Raw genomic sequence first — 20,903 nt, 5'->3', positions numbered from 1 at the left:
AGTTGATATTTGCTTTGAGTAATTTATTGCTAGTTTTCTATTTTTGTCTGTGATTCTGGCCTGTGGTACATCCCACATGTCCTTCATCCTACCTCTGGTGGCTATACCTTTGCTAGAAACTTTGGAATTACCTCCCTAAACACCTTCACTTCTCAAACTTTTTCCATTCTTATTTGTTGAAATATTTGAGTAATCTGTTCTAATGTATCTTCCATAAGCAGGACTTCTCTGTGGCCAAACTTGTTAATTCCTTTTCCCACTGGGGCTGAGAGGAAAGTCGGATCAGTAATGATGAAATGGGGGAGCAGATTCGATTGGCCAAATGGCCTAATTCTGTTCCTATATCTTATGGACTCATTCCCGTTCCAATATACCAGTCCATGGCTTCCTCTTGTGCCAAGATGAGGCCACCCTCAGAGTGGAGGAGCAACACTTTATATTCCGTCTGGGTAGCCTCCAACCTGATGGCATGAACACTGATTTCTATTTCTGATGAACAAACATCCCTCCCATCTCCCTCTATTCCCTACTTTGACCTTTTACCTCTCATCTGCCTATAACTTCCCCCTGGGTCACCTTCTCTTTCTCTTTGGTCTACTCCCCTGTCCTATCAGATTCTTTCCTCTCCAGCCCTTGACCTTTCCCACCCACCTGGCTTCTCCTATCACCTTCCAGCTAGCCTCTTTCTCCTCCCCCCATCTTTTTATTCTAGCATCTTCTCCCCCCCCCCCCCCCACTTCCTTTCCAGACTTGAATAAGGGTCTGGATCTGAAATGTCGATGATTTGTTCATTTCCATAGATGCTGCCAGACCTGCTGAGTTCCTCCAGCATTTTGTGTGTATTGCTTTGGATTTCCATCTACAGACTTTCTTGTGTTTCTAATATCTCATGTGACTCAGTATTGTTTGAGAACTTGCCAAGGATTTTCAGGAATGTGATGACCATATTAAAGACAGCTCCTGCCTGAAATGGACTGAAGTTCATGTGGGATGAGCCACCAAGATCCAACCTGATAGCATTTAATATAAACTAAATGTCAGATGTTAAAGTAAGATTCATTGATTATGTGCTCCGTGTTATTCCCCATAGGTTCTTATGTGTTTGAATAATAGGAGGAATTTCTTTAGCCAGAGGATGGTGAATCTGTGGAATTCGTTGCCACGGGCAGCTGTGGAGGCCAAGTCATTGGGTACATTTAAGGCAGAGGTTCATAGATTCTTGGTTAGTCAGGGCATGAAGGGATACGGGGAGAAGGCAGGAGATTGGGGCTGAGAGGGAAAATAGATCAGCCATGGTGAAATGGCAGAGCAGACTCAATGGGTCAAATGGTCTAATTCTGCTGCTATGTCTTGTGGCCTAATGTACCCACATTTTTCCTTTTTTTTGGTTATTTCTGTTGGATGCATTCATGTCAAAGTTTGGCTCTGAACATATTCACCAGCGATGTAGACTCCCTCCATGACTGATGCCTTGATCCAGTGCTGCAGTTGTAGCTCAGAGCTCTTTACCATCTGAACTGGCATAAAACAGTCCTTCGTCCTGACGAAGGGTCTCGGCCTGAAACGTCGACTGCACCTCTTCCTAGAGATACTGCCTGGCCTGCTGTGTTCACCAGCAACTTTTATGTGTGTTGCTGGCATAAAACAGCCCTGGCATCCAACCTCTTCAATAACCTAGCCATGAAGATGTTAATCTAAGATTGTCTGCCACAGGGCATTGCGTCCGTTAGAGTGACAGCAACATCTTTCAGTGGCTTACACTTCGGTGCAGAGAAACACGGCTAGAATCAAATGGCAGAAGGCTGATTTGTGTCGTAACTACACACAAAAGGGAAAGAGGTACAGACAGTCCTGATCTACTGCTCTGAAATGTGCAATATCCTAGGGCTAACCCTTAATATCAGGAAAATAAATGTTCTCCACCGCCTGCCCTTGGTCAATCATTAATGAGGGCTAGCAATGAGAAACTCAAAATATTAAATATTTTGCCAACCTTGATGGTTATCTCGCCCAGAGGGCAAACAAAATGTCAGTATTCAGCACAATATTACTGCTGGCTTCCCTATTGGCGCACTGTGTTAGCAGTTGTTAAATAAACAGTATCGGGCTGCATCACAGACTTGTAGTTTACAAAGTGATAAAGTGAAATTTAAAATGCTGATGCAGAAGACTGATGGGATTGGGGGAAGTGTGTACACATAGATTAATTTTGACGTGGAGGTCCCAAGCTCGGATGTGAAAGGAGGAGGATTGGGCATGAGGTTAGCAGCCCCATTCCGTAAAAACCCTGTGCTACAGAAGCTCCAAGGACCTCATTCCTGGGAGAGAAAGGATGCACCAAGAAGCTGGGCTACACCTGAGACAACCTGGAGGACAGGCCCAGGAGTGAGGAACCTGTCCAGCTGCTGTCAGTGCCGTATGCCCCAGTGCTGGTGATGGGCTTATTAAGGAAGTAAGTTAACATCGACAGAAGGCTGGTTATCACATGGAATCATAGGGTTATACAACACTCAAACAGGCCCCTTGGCATGACTTGTCCAACAGCTAAATAATTAAAACACCTCACAACATATGGGAATGTGATGCATCCTTTATTAATGAGTACCCTGTGATCGCTTTTGAAAACTTTGCCTCTGACCCACCCAGAGTGGATACCTGGACTGAGTTATGTAAATCTCCTCTCTGGCCCACCCAGAGTGGATACTGGGACTGAGTTACGTAAACCTCTCTGGCCCACCCAGAGTGGATACTGGGACTGAGTTATGTAAACCTCCTCTCTGACCCACCCAGAGTGGGTACTGGGACTGAGTTACGTAAACCTCTCTGGCCCACCCAGAGTGGATACTGGGACTGAGTTATGTAAACCTCCTCTCTGACCCACCCAGAGTGAATACTGGGACTGAGTTACGTAAACCTCTCTGGCCCACCCGGAGTGGATACTGGGACTGAGTTACGTAAATCTCCTCTCTGACCCACCCAGAGTGGGTACTGGGACTGAGTTACGTAAACCTCTCTGACCCACCCGGAGTGGATACTGGGACTGAGTTATGTAAACCTCCTCTCTGACCCACCCAGAGTGGGTACTGGGACTGAGTTACGTAAACCTCTCTGACCCACCCAGAGTGGATACTGGGACTGAGTTACATAAACATTCTCTCTGACCCACCCAGAGTGGGTACTGGGACTGAGTTACGTAAACCTCTCTGGCCCACCCAGAGTGGATACTGGGACTGAGTTACATAAACATTCTCTTTGACCCACCCAGAGTGGATACTGGGACTGAGTTACGTAAACCTCTCTGGCCCACCCGGAGTGGATACTGGGACTGAGTTATGTAAACCTCCTCTCTGACCCACCCAGAGTGGATACTGGGACTGAGTTATGTAAACCTCCTCTCTGACCCACCCAGAGTGGATACTGGGACTGAGTTACATAAACATTCTCTCTGACCCACCCAGAGTGGATACTGGGACTGAGTTACGTAAACCTCTCAGGCCCACCCAGAGTGGATACTGGGACTGAGTTACGTAAACCTCTCTGACCCACCCAGAGTGGATACTGGGACTGAGTTATGTAAACCTCCTCTCTGACCCACCCAGAGTGGATACTGGGACTGAGTTACATAAACATTCTCTCTGACCCACCCAGAGTGGATACTGGGACTGAGTTATGTATATCAGGACATTAACAAGTGCCAGTGGCCCTGGAAAAGGGAGGGGCTTGTCTCTGGCATTTCTGTCCCAACCACGGATCACAACATGTAGTAATTTTGATGAATTGACCAAAACAGTGATGGAACCTATCTCTGTCACCCTCTGACAGTCAAATAGTCCCATCACTCTCATTTAAGATTTGCTTACGAAAACAAACAAAGCTGTGGGCAGCAGAGCACACATGGTGTTTTGTGTTGTCTATTGCTGGGTCCTCAGGTGGCGGTAGAGGCTGATCTGGGATCCACGTGCTCGGGCGCAATGCGGATGAGAGTAGGTGGCAGCTGCGATTGGTGCTTGGATCTACGGGTTGTTCAGTCTCTCTTTGTTCTCTGAGATTCCCCACCGGAAAAGGATGACAAAGTGAATACTCTTTAGAAAAACCTGGACCAATTTCCCTGGCAGTGCTTAGAAAATAATAAAAGAAATATTGCTTGTGAAATGATGTGGGGTCCGTCTTGGAAAGCAAGTCAGATGTGTGCAATGCTTATGCAGAAGTGTCTACTCGGCTGTCTGAAATGAGAGGCAATAGTTCAGAACTGGATATGGTCCCGCACCTTCAATCATACAGCACAGATAAAAAGCTGCATTGTGTTGTTGTGCTCCAATGTCTCATGCCCGATGCTGTGTTGGGGATTTATTGTTGTTTGTGTTCACTTTCTGACCAACAGGACTGTTTCCAATCCTTCAACAATGACTATGATTCAAAAATACCCCACTTGCTGGAAAGCGGTTTGGGATGTCCTGTGATTGTGAGTGAGATTCAAACTTCAAAGCAAATTTATAATCAAAGTACGTATATGCCACCATATGCAAGCTTGAGATTCATACTCAGCATATCCAATAAGCAATGAAAGACTGCACCAACAGAGCGGACAATCAGTGTGCAAAAGACAACAAATTGTGCATATGCAAATACAATAAGATAAAGGAAAGAAATAATAATAATAAATAAATAAAACAATAAATATCAAGAGCATGAGATGAAAAGTCCTTGAAAATAGGTCCATTGTTTGTGGGAACATTTCAATGATGGGACAAGTGAAGTTATCCACTCTGGTTCAAGTGCCCAATGGTTGAGGGGTAATAACTGTTCCTGAACCTGGTGGTGTGAGTCCTGAGGCACCTGTACCTCCTTCCTGATGGCAGCAGTAAGAATAGAGCATGTACTGGGTGGTGGGGGTCACCGATGATGGATGCTGCATTTCTGCAGCAACAATTCATGTAGATATGCTCAATGGTAGGGAGGGCTTTACCATGATGGACTGGGCCATATCCATTACTTTTTGCAGGCTTTTCCATTCATTGGGCATTGGTGTTTCCATACCAGGCTGTGATGCATCCAGTCAATATACTCCCCACCACACATCAATAGTAGTTTGTCAAAGTTTTAGATGTCATGCCGAATCTTCACAAACTCCTAAGTGAGTAAAGGTGCAGCTGTGCTTTCTTTGTAGTTGCTCTCACATGCAGGGCCCGGGATTCACTGAAATGATGCTTTGACAAATTTAAAGTTGCTGACCCTCTCCACATCTGATCTCCTGGCTCACGGACCTCCAGTTTCCTCCTCCTGGTCAATAATCAGCTCCTTGGTCTTGCTGACACTGAGTAAGAGGATGTTGTTGTGGAACTATTGAGCCAGATTTTTAATCTATCTCCTATATCATCACCACCTTTGATACAGCAAATGACAGTGGTGTCACCAGCAATCTTAAATATGGCATTGGAGCTGTGCTTAGCCACACAGTCGTAAGTATAAGGCAAGTAGAGCAGGGGGCTAAGCACACAGCCTTGAGGTGCACATGTGCTGATGGAGATTATGGAGGAGATGTTGTTGCCAATTCAGACTGACTGAGGTCTGCAAGTGAGGAAATGGGGGATCCAATTGTACAAGGAGGTATTGATGCCAAGGTCTTGAAGCTTATTGATTAGTTTTGAGATGATGATAGTATTTGATGCTGAGCTGTAGTCGATAAAGAGCACCTTTGCTTCCAGATGTTCCAGGGTTGACTGAAGAGCCAATGAAATGGCTTCTGCTGTGGACCCATTGTGCCAGTAGGCAAATGGAGCAGATCCAAGTTGCCTCTCAGACTGGAGTTGATGTTTCATCACCAACCTCTCAAAACGCTTCATCACTGTGGATCTAAGTGCTACTGGACTACAGTCATTGAGGCAGGTTGCCAACTTCTTCCTAGGCACCGGTGTGTAATTGGAGCAGGTGGGTATCTCAAGTGAGAGGTTAAGATCTCAGTGCACACTCCAGCCAGTTGATCAGCGCAGGTCTTTCGTACTTGGCTAGGTGCCCCATCTGGGCTGGATGCTTTCCATGGGTTCACCCTCCTGGAGGCTGCTGATACGTCAGCCTCAGAGACCGAAATCATAGGATCATTGGGGGCTGTGGGAGTTCATGATGGTCCTTCCATGTTTTGACTGTTAAAGCACGCATAGAAGGCATTGAGCTCATCTGGAAGTGAAGCCCTGTTGTCGCCTATGCCACCTGATTTCACTTTATAAGAGGTGATAGTATTCAACAGCCCTGCCACAGGTATTGAACATCCTTCTGTGATTCAAATTTGCTTTGCAAATAAGTTTTGTCAACTTTATGGTTCAAGCATTGTTTGCTCTCTGCCTTCCCCATTCCATCCTCCATTGGAGGCTATATCACCCATCAGATCAATGCCTGCTCACAGAGCAGTCCCTCTCTCCCAGTTTATTTCCCAGTAACCTATTCTCTCAGAGGTTAATGATTCACTTACCACCAATCTCCACATGGCTCAATTCAGTTGGCCAACTAATGCACCAACCAGCATATCTTTGAGGCGCAGAAGGAAGTTGTAACATCAGGGGCTTGAGGTGGTGGTGGGGTGGTGTTAATCACATGGCAGCAAGAATCATTTCAGCCCCAGAGCCTCCAGTCATTCACTTTACTAGATAACATAGACGCGTACAGCACAGGAACAGGCCTTTTGGCCCACAATGTTATGCCAAACCAATTAAATTATTGACCAAATGGCCAATTAAAACTAATCCTTTCTGCCTTCATGTTGGGCACGTGGCCAAGTGGTTAAGGTGTTCGTCTAGTTACCTCAAGGTCGCTAGTTCGAGCCTCAGCTGTGGCAGAGTGTTTGTGTCCTTGAGCAAGGCACTTAATCACACATTGCTCTAGTGTCTGTGCGAGGAGTGGCGCCCCACAAAGACTTCCAATCTGCGCCTTATAAGGCATGAAAATGCCCGACACAGGCCTCTCATGGTCTGAGTCGACGTTCCCCTTTCTGCCTACACGAAGTCTATGTCCTTCCATTTTCTTCACATTCATGTGACTAAATGTCTCTTAACATCCCTATCTGCCTCTACCACCACCCCAGGCAGCCACCAATCTGTGTAAAAAAAATAATTCTCACATCTCCTTTGAATTTACCCCTTAAATACATGCCCTCTGGGATTAGACATTTGAACCCTGGGAAAGAGATACTCCATGTATACTCTACGTGGAGATGCCTCTCAAAATCTTAAATACCTCTACTGAATTGAATTGACTTTATTCTTACATCCCACACATACATGAGGAGTAAAACCCTTTACATTACGTCTCCATCTAAATCTTCAATGTGCTATCATAGTAATTTATAATAAATAGAACAGTCAATGTAATATAGAGTACACTCAAATCAGTGTGAGTTCATCAGCCTGATGGCCTGGTGGAAGAAGCTGTCCTGGAGCCAGTTGGTCCTGGCTTTTATGCTGCGATAACGCTTCCCGGATGATAGCAGCTGGAATAGATTGTGGTTGGGATGACTTGGGACCCAATGATCCTATGGGCCCTTTTTACACACCTGTCCTTGTAAATGTCCTGAATCGTGGGAAGTTCACAACTATAGATGTGCTGGGCTGCCTGCACCACTCTCTGCAGAGTCCTGCGATTAAGAGAGGTACAGTTCCTGTACCAGGCAGTGATGCAGCCAGTCAGGATGCTCTCAATTGTGTCTCTGTAGAAACTTCAAAGGATTTGGGGGCCCATACCAAACTTCCTCAACCATCTGAGGTGGAAAAGGTGGTGTTGTGTACAGACCATGGAAGTCCTCGGTGATATGGATGCTGAGGAATTTGAAGCTGTTTACCCTTTCAACCCCAGATCCATTGATGTCAATAGGGGTTACGCATCTCCATTCCTTCTGTAATCCACAACCAGCTCCTTTGTTTTTGTGACATTGAGGAACAAGTTTTCTCAGCCCCCGTCGCTCCAGAGAAAACAACCTAAGTTTGTCCACCTCTCGTTGTATCACATGCCCTCTAATCCAGTTAGCATCTTAGTAAGCTTCTTCTGCGTGCTCTCCAAATTCTCACCATCCTTCCTATAATGCAGCGACCACAACTGAATGCAATTCTCCAGATGTAGCCTAACTAGTGTTTTATAATTGCAGCATAACTTCCTGACTTTTGAACTCTCTGCCTTGACTAAAAAGGTCGGCACAGTAGACTAGTGCTTAGCACAACGCTTTACGGTACAGGTGACGTGGGTTCAATTCCCGCCGCTACTGCTAAGGAGTTTTGATGCTCTTCCTGTGAGTGGATGCTCTGGTTTCCTTCATAGTCCCAAAGACGCACTGGTTGGCAGGTTAAGTGGTCTTTGTAAATTGTCCCGTGATTAGGCAAGGATTAAATTGGGGATTACTGGGTAGCATGGCTGGAAGGGGCAATTCCACAATGTATTCCAATAAATAAATAAAATATGCCCTCTTAACCACTCTGTCAACTTGTGTAGATAATACTGTGTGCAGATCAAGCACCAGCTATCCAGAGGGAACCAGCTACTAGATGGTTCAATTAGTCTTTCAAGATTCAAGATGGTTTAATGTCATTTCCTGTACACACGTGTAAGGAAATTGTTACTTTGGATCCAATGCAGCGCAAGAAAATACAAAAGATAAAGAGCACAATAATGATAAAAACACAAATACACAAGATGGATTGATTGTATGTCCATAAAGTGATGCTAGGCTGTACAGGAGGTGACATGGGAAATAATGAAGTAGTGCTGGAGTTAGTGGGTGGAGGTGCTGATCAGCCTTACTGCTTGAGGAAAGTCACTGGTGGTCCTGGCGTGGATGCTGTGTAGCCTCCTCCCCGCTTGGGTGGGACAAACAGTCCATGAGCAGGGTGGGTGGGCTCCTTCATGACGTTACTGGCCCTTTTCTGGCACCTTTACCCAGGTCAGATGACCGATTTGTATGTCACCGACGCTGTGAGCCTCCACCAGAGATTCCCTTGGCTTTGCCCTACCAGGGCATAGTTTACCAATTTTCGCCTCTTTCACAGGGAGAACAAGCAAACTCTGTTATATACTCTCCTCCCATATTAAAAAAGCCATTTTGACCTGTATATTAATCTGTTCTTGCTCAATGGAACAGTTTCAATTCCTCCAGGTTACTGACATCTAGATAAAGACGTGTTGCTGTCTGACCCATTACCCCCGACCCCCACATTCCCAGTTCATTGCAAATTAAATATACCACCTCCTAGTTCACTTCAACCGTCGAGAAAGTACTACTTTTCCCTGTAGCACCCAAGTCAAAATTCTTTTTCAAAGATGAACCTCGAGTGTTTTCACTTTAAATTGGCGTCCCAGTTTAGTCCTTGACGGGTTATTCTGGGCGCTGTCTACACTTGAAGTTTCAGAGCAACTGTTTTTTCTTACGGCCGCCAGGCAACTTCATGCAGACAGCGCCGTTCGATGGGACACGCCTCCCCCTGCAGAGACTTCGCCCTCAACTCGGCTGTAGGATTTCGTTTTAATGTTTTGGTTTGTTTAAAATATAGTTAGCTTTATTTTACTGCCGTCCAGTCCTCGTGTGCACTTAACGGATTTATGTAACTGACCGTCATGGGAAGAGAGGAAAGCCTTGTTCGGATTGCAAAAAAGTTGGATAAAATGGTATCCGGGAGAAACATGGTGAGATTGTAAAAATAAACTCTGAAATTTAAGTGAAGCTGGGGACGGTCCGCGATAAACGTATTTGTCCGAATCTCAAAGTAAATTCGAGTGTCCTGAAGTAACTTCATAAACTTTGGACAGTGGGAAGCACTGCTCCGGCTGTGTTGATGTGTTGAGCAGGTGGCCTGGCTTCAACCCCAGTCTCTCGGGCTAAATTAATGGAATCGCCCCCGAACTTCTGTCCAAAGGAACTGAAAACGAAAGTGAGAGTTTCGTGCGGTCTCTCCGCCTCCCTGTGACCGAGCGTGGGTAGTACTTGACTGTGCGCTATTGACTTGCATACCTCGCTTCGTGTCCAATGCCCACCAGCAATCGTCCATTGCAGTTTGCAGAGAGCTAATGCGGCCACGGTGGAACGGATGGACTCTCTTGCGGTGGGATTTGAAAAGATTCTTCCCAATCACAAGAAGATTGCGGCACGCTGAAAGGACATCCGTCCTGTTGACTCTGTACTGCCTCAGTGCTAAGAATCATTCAACCAATCTCAAACCTCTGCAAAAAATAAACCAATGACCTTTTCTGCTCCGTTCCTTCAGCAGATTGTTTATTGTTCTAAATTCCAGCCTCATTCATCCCTGGTGTCTTCAGCCCCAACCTCCTGTCTTCTTCACAAATCCCGAATAATGAAGCAGCTTTCTTTTAAATACTATAATTGAATCAGTCACTAACTCTGGGATATTCCAGATTCCAGCCACATCTCTTACTCTGCTTGTGTGTGTTGTGGGTGGGTAGGGTGAATTCCTATTCTGACTCCCATTCTCATTCTGATTCCCGTTCCTATTCTGACTCCCATTCTCATTCTGATTCCCGTTCCTATTCTGATTCCCATTCCCATTCTGACCTGTCTCTCCATGGTCGCCTCTTGTGCCACAATGAGGCAACCCTCAGGATGGAGGAGTTACACTCGGTACTCGGCCAGTCTAGCCTCCAACCTGATGGTATTGATACCGATTCCTCCTTCCAGTTAAAAAAAATCCCTCCCCCTCCCTTCTGCTTCTATTCTGCACTCCAGTCTCTTACCTCTCCTTGCTTGCCTATTACTTACCCCTGGATCCCCTCTTCCTTCCCATTCTCCTATGGTTCACTCTTCTTTCCAGCCCTTTACCAACCCCCTGCCCCCCCAGTCCTGATGAAAGGTCTTGGCCCGACACATCGACAGATTATTCATTTCCACAGATGCTGCCTGACCTGCTGAGGTCTTCCAGCATTTTGTGTGTATTGCTGAGAATTCAGTCCTATTTGTTTTTGTTTGTTACCTTCATTATTGATTCCACCAATGGGAACTTTCCCTATCCTACAGTAAATGATTTTAAATGTGTTCTGTAAGATCCCCTTGAAACTTCCTCTGCTCAAAGGAAACAAACCCAAATTCTCCACATATCTGTTGTCCCTCATTCCGGAATTGTTGTAGGAAACCTTTTTGACTCCATTTCTAATGCCTTCCCCATGGATTCCAGAACTAGACACCACAAATATGTTTTATAAGTGTTCATCCTAACTTCCTTGCTTTGTAAACATGCTGCTGGGGTAGTGGTACGGGCAGATATATTAGGAACCTTTAAGAGACTCTCAGGTACATGGATAAAAGAAAAATAGATGGCTTTGTAGGAAGGAAGGGTTACATTAATGCTTCTCTTTGTAAAGCCCAATATCCAGTAGTTTTTTTCATAAGCTCTTTCTCAGCCTGCTCTGTCAGATTCAGTGAACTGTACACTTTTGACCCCAGATACTTACAACTTCTATCCATTTTACAAATATGTCATCTATTTTATTATCCCTTGTTACTCATCCTACCAAAATGTAACACTTCACACTTTCAGTGTTAAATATCATCTGCTGAGAAGCTGTTAATACCTTGAAAGTCCTTTATACACGTGTGCATGTGTCTGATGTATGGATGTTGAATCTGCCTCGTGTCACTGCTCAAAATTTTGTACCATCTGGAAGTTAGGAAATTGCGAACCTCTCCCCTCAAGTCCATGTATATATCACGGAAATCATTGGTCTAGTTCTACCCACCCTGGAGAATTCCACTGTACACTTCCCTCCAGTCTGAAAAAAACCCTTTGCTATGACATTATTTCCAGAAACATAACTGACTTTATATTCTTAGATCAGAAAACAGGACAGCACAGTACAGACTTTTCAGCCCACAATGTTGTCCCAACCCTTTAACCTATTCCAAGATTAATGTAACCCTCCCTCCTACATAGCCATCAAATTTTCTTTTATCCATGTACCTGAGAGTCTCTTAAAGGTTCCTAATATATCTGCCTGTACCACTACCCCCGGCAGCATGTTCCACATACTCACCACTCTTTGTATAAAAAGACTATCTCTGACACTCCAAAACACCTTAAAGTTATGTTCCCTTGTTCAGCCTGCAATAACCCATTCATTCAACTTTGACCAGTCACTTAATGATCATTGCAGAGTTGGTTGCTCACAGTGCAACCTTGCTAACTGTTGGGTCAGCTTTAAATGAAGACTGTGGTTCTGCTCTGCATTAGTTTGGGGTTGGACTGGCATTGGTGGGTTCATATTCAGATGTGATTTTCATTTTGCTTCAGCCAGTGAACAAATAAGTTTTAAAAATGAAGCTCAGAGTTCTGATTTTCCATTTAAACAGGACGGTGCTCTGGACCTGCTCCAGGAACTAGAAGGAATGAAGATGACTCTGAAGCTGCTGCAGGTAATGGTCCTTTGTTTGAACCTGCAGAACCTTCTCCCCTAAATGGATATTTGAAGAATGGGGAAAGAAGCTAACAGACTTTGAAGTGGGCAAGGCTTCAAAGGTTAATCAGACCTCTGATGAAACCTCCTTTATCCCCCAATAGCAGCACACACAAAATGCTGGAGGAACTCAGCAGATCAGGCAGCATCTATGGAAATGAATAGACAGTCGAGATTTCAGGCCAAGACCCTTTTTCAGGACTGAAAAGGAAGGATGGGGAGGCTGGGAAGGAGGTTATTTGGAAGGTGATAGGGGAAGCCAAGTGGATGGGAAAGATAATAGGTGTCTCCTGCATTAGATGTCTAGTTATACAGTGCTAGATTTATTAATTCTGTTTATTATGTCATGGGATATTTCTGTTGCATTCACCTGTTTTCAGCCCACCGCACTTTAGTCACTGCTGAAATAGTGACTACGTCCAGACAAGTTTATCCTATTGCTGTCTTGGCTGGCTTCCTTAAGCACAGCCATCGAGCTCACCAAGGCTACTATCTGTATGCTAACTTGCACCATCCCATTCCGCATTCATTCCAGTGATTGCTAATGTGTTCTACTCCGAATCTGTCAATATTTGGATTCAAAGTTCTTGCCTTTGTTCACAGAAGCTTCCCTGGCTGGTCCGCCCCCTATCTTATTGACCTCTCACATGTAAGAAGATCTCTAAGATTTCTGTGCCTCTCTAATTTGGAACCAGCATGCATTCTCAATATTCATTGCCCCTCAATTATAGCTGTTGGCAATTATAGCTCTGGGACTGCCTCCCCAAACTCTATCAGCTCTCTACTTTCCATTTAAAGTAGTTCTTAATAACAAGACCAAGATGTCAGACACTTCCCTAATATTATAAAGGATGAAATTTTGTCTGCTGACATTTTGAATTTTTTGAGATACTTTAAAGTTCAAAGTAAATTATTTTCAAAGTACGTATATGTCACCATATACTACCTTGAGATTCATTTTCTTGCAGGCAATCACAGTAGAACAAAGAAATACAATAGAATCGTTGAGAAACTACACACAAAAAAAGACAGACAAGCAACCAATGTACAAAATAATACAAACTTTGCTAGTGCAAAACAAATAACAATAATTATAAATTAAGTTAATAAATAACACTGAGAACGTGAGTTGTAGAGGCCATAAGTTGTGTTCAGTGACCAGTTTGATGTTGAGGTGAGTGAAAGTTATCTATGCTGGCCGAGGAGCCTGGTGGTTGAAGGCTAATAACTGTTTATGAACTTGGTGGTGTGAGACTTAAGGGTCCTATGCCTTCTTCTCAGAGGCAGCAACAAGAAGAGAGCGTCGCCTGGATGGTGGGAGTCCTTGATGATGGATGCTGCTTTCTTGTGGCTGCACTCCTTGTGGATGAGCTCAGTGTTAGGGAGGGCTTTTCCGGTGATGGACTGGGTCATATCCACAACTTACCCCTCAATCAGCTCTTGAACCAGAAGGGATAATTTCATTCAACTTCACTCGCCCATCACTGAACTGTTCTCACAACCTATGGACTCACTTTCAAAGACTCTTGAGCTCATGTTCTCAATATTTATTGCTTATTTATTTTTTATTATTATTTATTTTTTTCTTCTTTTGTATTTGCAGAGCTTTTTGTCCTTTGTACATTGTTCTTGTCCGTCCTGTTGGGTGCAATGTCTCATCTATTATGTGTCTTGGATTTACTGCGCTTTCCCACAAGAAAACGAATCTCAGGGTTGTATATGGTGTCATATATGAATTCTGATAATAAATTTACTCTAAACTTTGACCTTTTTGTCGGCTTTTCCATTTTTGTGCATTAGAATTTCCATAATAGGCCATGATGCAACCAGTCACTGTGTATCTATAGAAGTTTGTCGAAGTTTTAGATGGCATGCCAAATCTGTGCAAGCTGCTTTTACTATGCTTAAGGCAGAACCTGAGGAACTCCTCCGTCTCTTAACATGCCTCGCCCACCTCTCATCAATAACTAAAAATCGTGATGATTGTGGCAATGAAACTAGAATGTTTCCTGGAGCTTTTGCTGGGGTGAGGCAAAGATTTGTTTCTAATACCGACCTATTGGTAGGAAGTATGTAGATATCTTGGTTCCAGTTGAAGGCAGGATTAGGATCAGATTCTTCACAGGAGCATATTGCATTGATGGATCCCTGTCTATACCAGTCCTTCAAAGAACAAATGGGGGGATAGTTAATGCTCTTCAGTGATTCAACTGCTTTCTGTTAGGTTACAAAGAACATCAAATGCAGAAGCCCTTTCAATCCAATTGGTCTGCACTGATGTTCATGCTTCACAATAGTCTATTGTGTTGATTCAATGGCAGTCCATGAACACATCTTTTTTATTTTCTCTTTCTTTCATTCTTCCTTCACTTTTGAAGATGATAGGATATTGGAAGGAAGCTTAAAGGGGAAGAAAGCGGCAGGCCAATTTGGACAAGGCTTCAAATGCTGACTGGGCTTCTTCCTCCCCCTAGTATAGGTTCAGTAGATGTCAAGTTAGACAGGACAACATTTTTGAATTGTGATTATTACGTGGCACTTTCTAAAACTGTGGGATCTGCTGAAGTTATGTCAGTTTTGAATTTAGTCACTGTATTACTGTACTGAAATTACCATATTTTCACTGCTTTGTGTCTTCCCCAAAAGCTAGTATTTATCATAAAAATCTAGCTAGTAAAAAAAAAAGTTTTGAAACTTTTACTTCTGCCTAAGATCCATGAATCTTCTGGCCAAATATTGACAGGGAGTTTGTAAAGGGAGGGAGCATGTCAGGGTATGCAGTGCTCATAAACAAGAACTGTACCACAATGGAAACAGTTAAATTGGTCTCTTGGAACTAAAATTCCACTTCATATTGCTAACATATGTTGTGGTCCCAATTTGGATGCTGGAGAGCTTCCATTTCTGCCAGAAGTCATGTAATAAATACTTACTTTTTGGCTGCAATGCTCTCAAAATTAAATATATTTGGTTGCTAATCCACAACCTAAAACTTGTATATCCTAAAGGTTTAACCATGAGAGGCTGGAAGAGGATGTTAGAATTTTAAGGAAGCAATGGTGGATGGAGGAGCCAGAATGAGAGAAGGGGCCAAAGGAACTAGAGTGAGAAATGGGAGGGGAGAAGGGCAGTTGGGCAGGGAGGGGACACATTTTTAGACAGATTGATTAACTATTGTGGGTATTAAAGAGGTTACCAATATGTGCTGCTTAGGGCAATTATTATGAGACTGGAACAAGAAGAATGTCATCAGGCTGTATAAATGAGCTCAGCTGAGGGGAAGGGAAAATCTTCCTGTCTTGGGTTGCAGTTACGTCTCCAACTTTCTCTTTGCCTTAATCTGCAGCAAAGTAATTGCAATGTAAAGCTTGGGGGCTTGATGCAAATGGATTGAATGAAACATTGTTATGTACAGTACATATCAAATTGAAGATGGTTCCTGGCAAAGTCCGGAGTCACAACTAAGATTGCATTCCATAGTTGAGTGAAATAAGTTCCTGTAAAATCTGCACACTTACCATCAACAATAGGATATGCACTGTATGCAGCCAGAGCGAAGTACAGGGTCCTCTGAAGTCTGTCGCAATGACATGCCAACATTTTTATGGCTTTAAATTTTGCTCTGGCCCTTCGCATGACATGTTTGCCTTTGTATCCAGTTCTTCTCGTTCCTTATTCTGTGGTTATCATCCAGCAACAAAATGGTTGTTCATAGATTCATTGAGCACCACAACACAGATACAGGCCCTTCAGCCCATCTAGTCCATACTGAACTGTTACTCTGCTTAGTCCCATTGACACATACATGCATCGTAGCCTTAGGTACCCCATGCATCTGTGTGCTTATCCAAACTTCTCTTAAATTTGAAATTAAACCTGCTTCCACCACTTCCACTGGCAGCTTGTTCCACACTCTCACCACCCTCGAAGTGAAGAAATTCCCCTCACCCCCGTGTTCCCCTTAAATATCTCACTCTTTCATCCTGAACCTATGACCACTAGTTGTAGTCCCACCCAACCTCAGTGGAAAACACCTGCTTGCATTTACCCTATCTATACCCCTCACTATTTTGTATACAGAAGTATGCAGAAGCTGAAAATCAAAATCTGTTCAACCTTTCCCTATAACTCAGATCTTCCACTTCTTTGTCCTTAATTTAAATGCAAGAATATGTAAAGGAAACAACAGCGTTAGAAGCATCAGTCAGTCCCTTGCTTGCTCCACCACACAATAATTCATAACTGATCTGATCTTGGTATCCCCACCACTTGCCTGCTCAGTCTTCCTACTGCCAACTCCTCTGTCAGTTTACACCTTGAATATATTCAATGACTACTCCAATACTGTCTGGGATAATAAATTTACAAAGATTCATAGCCTTCTGAGTGAAGAATGCCTCCATCGCCATCCCTTATTTTGAAATTGTGCCCCCAAGATTTAGATGCACAATTAGCAGAAACATTCTTTCAGCATCAATGCTGTCAACCAAGTTCAGAACTCCTTTGAACTTTAATGGCATTTCTTCTTGTTTTTCTGAAGTCCAATAAGATCATAAGGTATAGGAGCACAATGAGGCCATTTGCTTCACGATTTCATTATGGCTGATCCATTTTCCATCTCAGCCCCAATCTGATACCTTTTCCCCATAACCCTCCATGTCTTGACTAATCAAGAATTTATCAACCTATGCCATAAATTTACCCAATGACATGGCCTCCACAGCTGCATGTAGCAGTGAAGTCCACAAGTTCATCATGTTCTGGCTAAAATTCCTGCTCATCCGTAAGTATGCATTTGTTTTACTCTACTGCTCTTCCTTCATCCCAGGAATATTCCCTTCTACTGTAGTGGATTGCAGCTTTCTTATTTTCCTTCCAAAGAAAAATATCTTCACATTTTCCCACATTATACTCCATCTAACAACTTGCCCACTTGCATAACCTGTTTAATATCTTTCTTCAGTGAGTTTCCAAAAGATTATCAGATCTCTTGGATTTGATATTGACAGGGGAAGGTGACGGGGTGAGTGAGAAAGAACATCTACACTCAATGTCCATTTTATTAGGTATGCCTGTACACCTGCTCGTTTATGCAAATAGCTATTCTGCAGATCATGTGGCAGCAACTCAATGCATTAAAGTATGCAGACATGGTCACGAGGTTCAGTTGTTCTTCAGACCAAACATCAAAACGAGGAAGAAGTGTGATCTAAGTGACTTTGTCCGGGGAGTGATTGTTGGTGCCAGATGGGGTGGCTTGAGTATCTCAGAAACTGCTGATCTCCTGGATTTTCATGGAAAAGAGTCTCTAGATTTTACAGAGAAAGGTGCAAAAAACCATCGAGTGATCAGCGCAGGTCTGTGGATAAAACCACCTTTTTAATGAAAGAGGTCAGAGGAGAATGGCCAGACTGGTTCAAGCTGATAGGAAGGTGACAGTAATTCAAATAATCATATGTTACGACAATGGTGTGCCGAAGATCATCTCTCAATATAGAACAAGTCGAACCTAGAAGGTACCTAATAAAGTGCCCACTTAGTGTAATTTCTATGTATCCTGAAATCCCTTCTCATGTTTATGAGCAGGATTCATGGTTTCATCTCTTAGGATACAGAGTGGAGGAGGTGATTTATTCTGGTCTTCTCGTGCCTCGACTTCTGTGTTTCAAGAGCATAGTGGAGATGCAGCAGTTAAATTACTGAATCTGGTTTAGATCCCAGTTTCAAATACCCTCAAGGCAGCTGTGCAGTTTTCATTCAGTTTACATTCAAGAATTTTATTTAAAAAAGCACAATCTTTGTAATGGTCACCATGAGATTATTAAATTCCTATTTGCTTTACTGTTGTTCCTTAGAGGAGGATAACTAATCTTGTCTATCTGGTCTCATAAACACAAAAGATTCTGCAGGTGCTGGTAATCCAAAACAACACAGACAAAATGCTGGAGGAACTCAGCAGGTCAAGCAGCGCCTATGGAAATGAATAAACAGTCAGGGTTTTGGGCTGAGACCCTTCATCAGGACTGGAAAGGAAGAGGGAAGATCCCAGATTCAGCAATTCAGGAACAGTTTCTCACACACTCAGCGATTCAGGAACAGCTTCTTCCCCTCTGCCATCTGATTCCTAAATTAGACATTGAAGCTTTGGACACTACCTCACTTTTTTTAATATACAGTATTACTGTTTTTGCACATTTTAAAAAAATCTTTTCAATATACATAATTGATTTACTTATTTATTATGTTTTATTTTATTATTATTATTATTATTATTCTCTCTTTACTAGATTATATATTGCGTTGAACTGCTGCTGCTAAGTTAACAAATTTCACGTCACATGCCGGTGATAATAAACCTGATTCTGATTCTGAAGAAAAAGTTGAGGGAAGGGGATGGAGGACAAGCTCAGAGGTGATAGCTAAATCCAGGTGGGTGGGAAAGGTAAAGGGCTGGAGAAGAAGGAATCAGATGGGAGAAAGGGAAGTGGAGGTGATAGGCAGATGATGAGAAGAGATAAGAGATCAGAGTGGGGAACAGAAGAAGAGGAAATGGTGAGAGGAGAAGAAATAAAAGAGAAAAAAAAACCAGAAGGAGGAATTGATGTTCGTGCCATCAGGCCGGAGGCTACCTAGGTGGAATGTTTAAACTATCGACTGTTTACTCTTTTCCATTGATACTGCCTGGCTAAGTTCCTCCAGCATTTTGTGTGTTACTTTGATTTCCAGCTTATGCAGTTTTTCTTTTGTTCATGTTCATCTAGACCTACATCAGAGAGGAAGTCTACTTGGGTTCTGATTTACATCATTGGTGTGAAGCCTTTTTGAAGTGAGTTGGTGCTAACAGTAAGGAAGTCTGTGCAATTTTATGGATTCTTGTTGAGACCATTTTGTTCTTCCATTGGAAGGTTTTAAAAGGATTGGTTATCGGAATATCCTCTGGGGGAGCTTGCGTCAAAAAGGATCACCAATTCTAGATATTAGAAGATTGGGAGAGGATTTCATTGAAGTAAGGTGATTTGATGAGGCTGAAGAGAAGAGGCCATTTCTCCAAGTTTAGAGTCTTCAGTCAGGTGTTGGAGTATATTATTGGTATGTTTTGTTCTTATAGTTACGATGAACAAAAATTTCTTCGGTATCTTTTACCCTTGAAGGATATACAGTAGATGAATTTGTTAAGAACAGTGGATGATGGATCTTTAATACAAAAGGAAGCAAAATATTTTAGGAAAATGTGAATATACGACAGAGTTGGATCAACCTTTATGTTATTGATTATCAAGGCAAGCTCAATGTCTGTAGACTTACCCCAGCTCTTCTGTTCTAGAGGACATTGGATGGCACTGACACTACTACAATGATGAATATAGTTCATACTCCTGACTATTTCTAGAAGGGGTTTATTGATGGTTGGGATGCAGTTACACCAACATCAGAAGCACTGTTAAGTGCTCTTTTTTCATGCCTGTGGCTTCATGATCATTATCATGTAGTTACTTAATTGTACAGCTAGGAACATTCTTGACCTACACGCTGGGGTCACTGATTAAGATCCGGGTCAAATACGGAAGGTTTGATTAAGGTCTTCTGGAATTGGAGAGAAGTGATGAGGCTACCCATCAGCTGATCAAGTCTTTACTCTGTACTCTTGCATGGAAGATTGAAGGATAAAGAGGCTCTCTTAAGATCCTAGGGAAGGCTGAGATTAAAGGTGGATGTAGATTAGTGAGTCTTGGTTTCAACCAAGTAGGTTTGAGTCATTCCAATGGACTTCAGAAACCCTATACTGTACATATTCTTTGGCAAAGCCTTTTTTCTGATGACCAGTCAAAGAATATGGGAATCCATCTTAAGCAGGAAGCATTTCTCTGCTTCCAGAGGGGATTTTTCTTTGACAGTCTACAGGGAATATGACCAGAATTGTAGTGGTATCCGTTCAATATTTCATACCTGTTCAGAGTAATGAAGTGATGTCACCTGTCTGAAACTGATGGGGAATTAAGCAGACTGGATAGTTTATAGTTAGTGTTGCAATGACTGGTGTTACATAGATGCTGTCACAGAATGGGAAACAATTAACAGGAGCTCCACATGTTCTGGTGACTTGGTGCTAACATAGATACTAAATACTGAGTTAAAGGCAACTTCTATTTGAGCACCTTTTCGTGTAGCCAATGCAGTCTATTAAAATACTTCATACAACGGAGGCAATAATATATTGCTAAAGACACTGGCCTAGCACTCCAAAGGTCTTGAGTTCCAATTCCAGTGAAATCGAATCTTTTACAACTGGGCATGCATCAAAACAACCATAAAAGCAGACATTCACTGTAAAAGCCCAACAGGTACCTTAATATCTTGTTGACCTTTTTGTGACACTGCGATCATTGTGATAATCACTGGAAGTTTCCTTTACAGCGCTGTCCAAAGTTCAGGTGATCGAGTTTTCAAAGATTTGGATTATTAATGTG

At 43.0% G+C, this 20,903-nt stretch overlaps 1 protein-coding gene across 2 annotated transcripts in view; it reads left to right on the top strand.

Annotated features, from left to right (window-relative positions):
- The first annotated feature begins 9,390 nt into the window (after positions 1–9,390).
- tcea3 (transcription elongation factor A (SII), 3) overlaps positions 9,391–20,903 on the top strand; it is a 37,691-nt gene continuing 26,178 nt past the window's right edge. For both annotated transcript variants that reach the window (XM_072247175.1, XM_072247174.1), the window contains exons 1-2: positions 9,391–9,660; positions 12,332–12,394. In XM_072247175.1, the coding sequence (XP_072103276.1) occupies positions 9,592–9,660; positions 12,332–12,394 (132 nt within the window). In that variant the 5' untranslated portion in view covers positions 9,391–9,591. The remainder of the gene's footprint in view (positions 9,661–12,331; positions 12,395–20,903) is intronic.

Source organism: Mobula birostris, chromosome 30 (assembly GCF_030028105.1).
Source record: "Mobula birostris isolate sMobBir1 chromosome 30, sMobBir1.hap1, whole genome shotgun sequence".
Classification (NCBI taxonomy): domain Eukaryota; kingdom Metazoa; phylum Chordata; class Chondrichthyes; order Myliobatiformes; family Myliobatidae; genus Mobula; species Mobula birostris.
The sequence above is the reverse complement of the archived record's forward strand: the minus strand, read 5'-3'. Positions and strand labels throughout refer to the sequence as shown.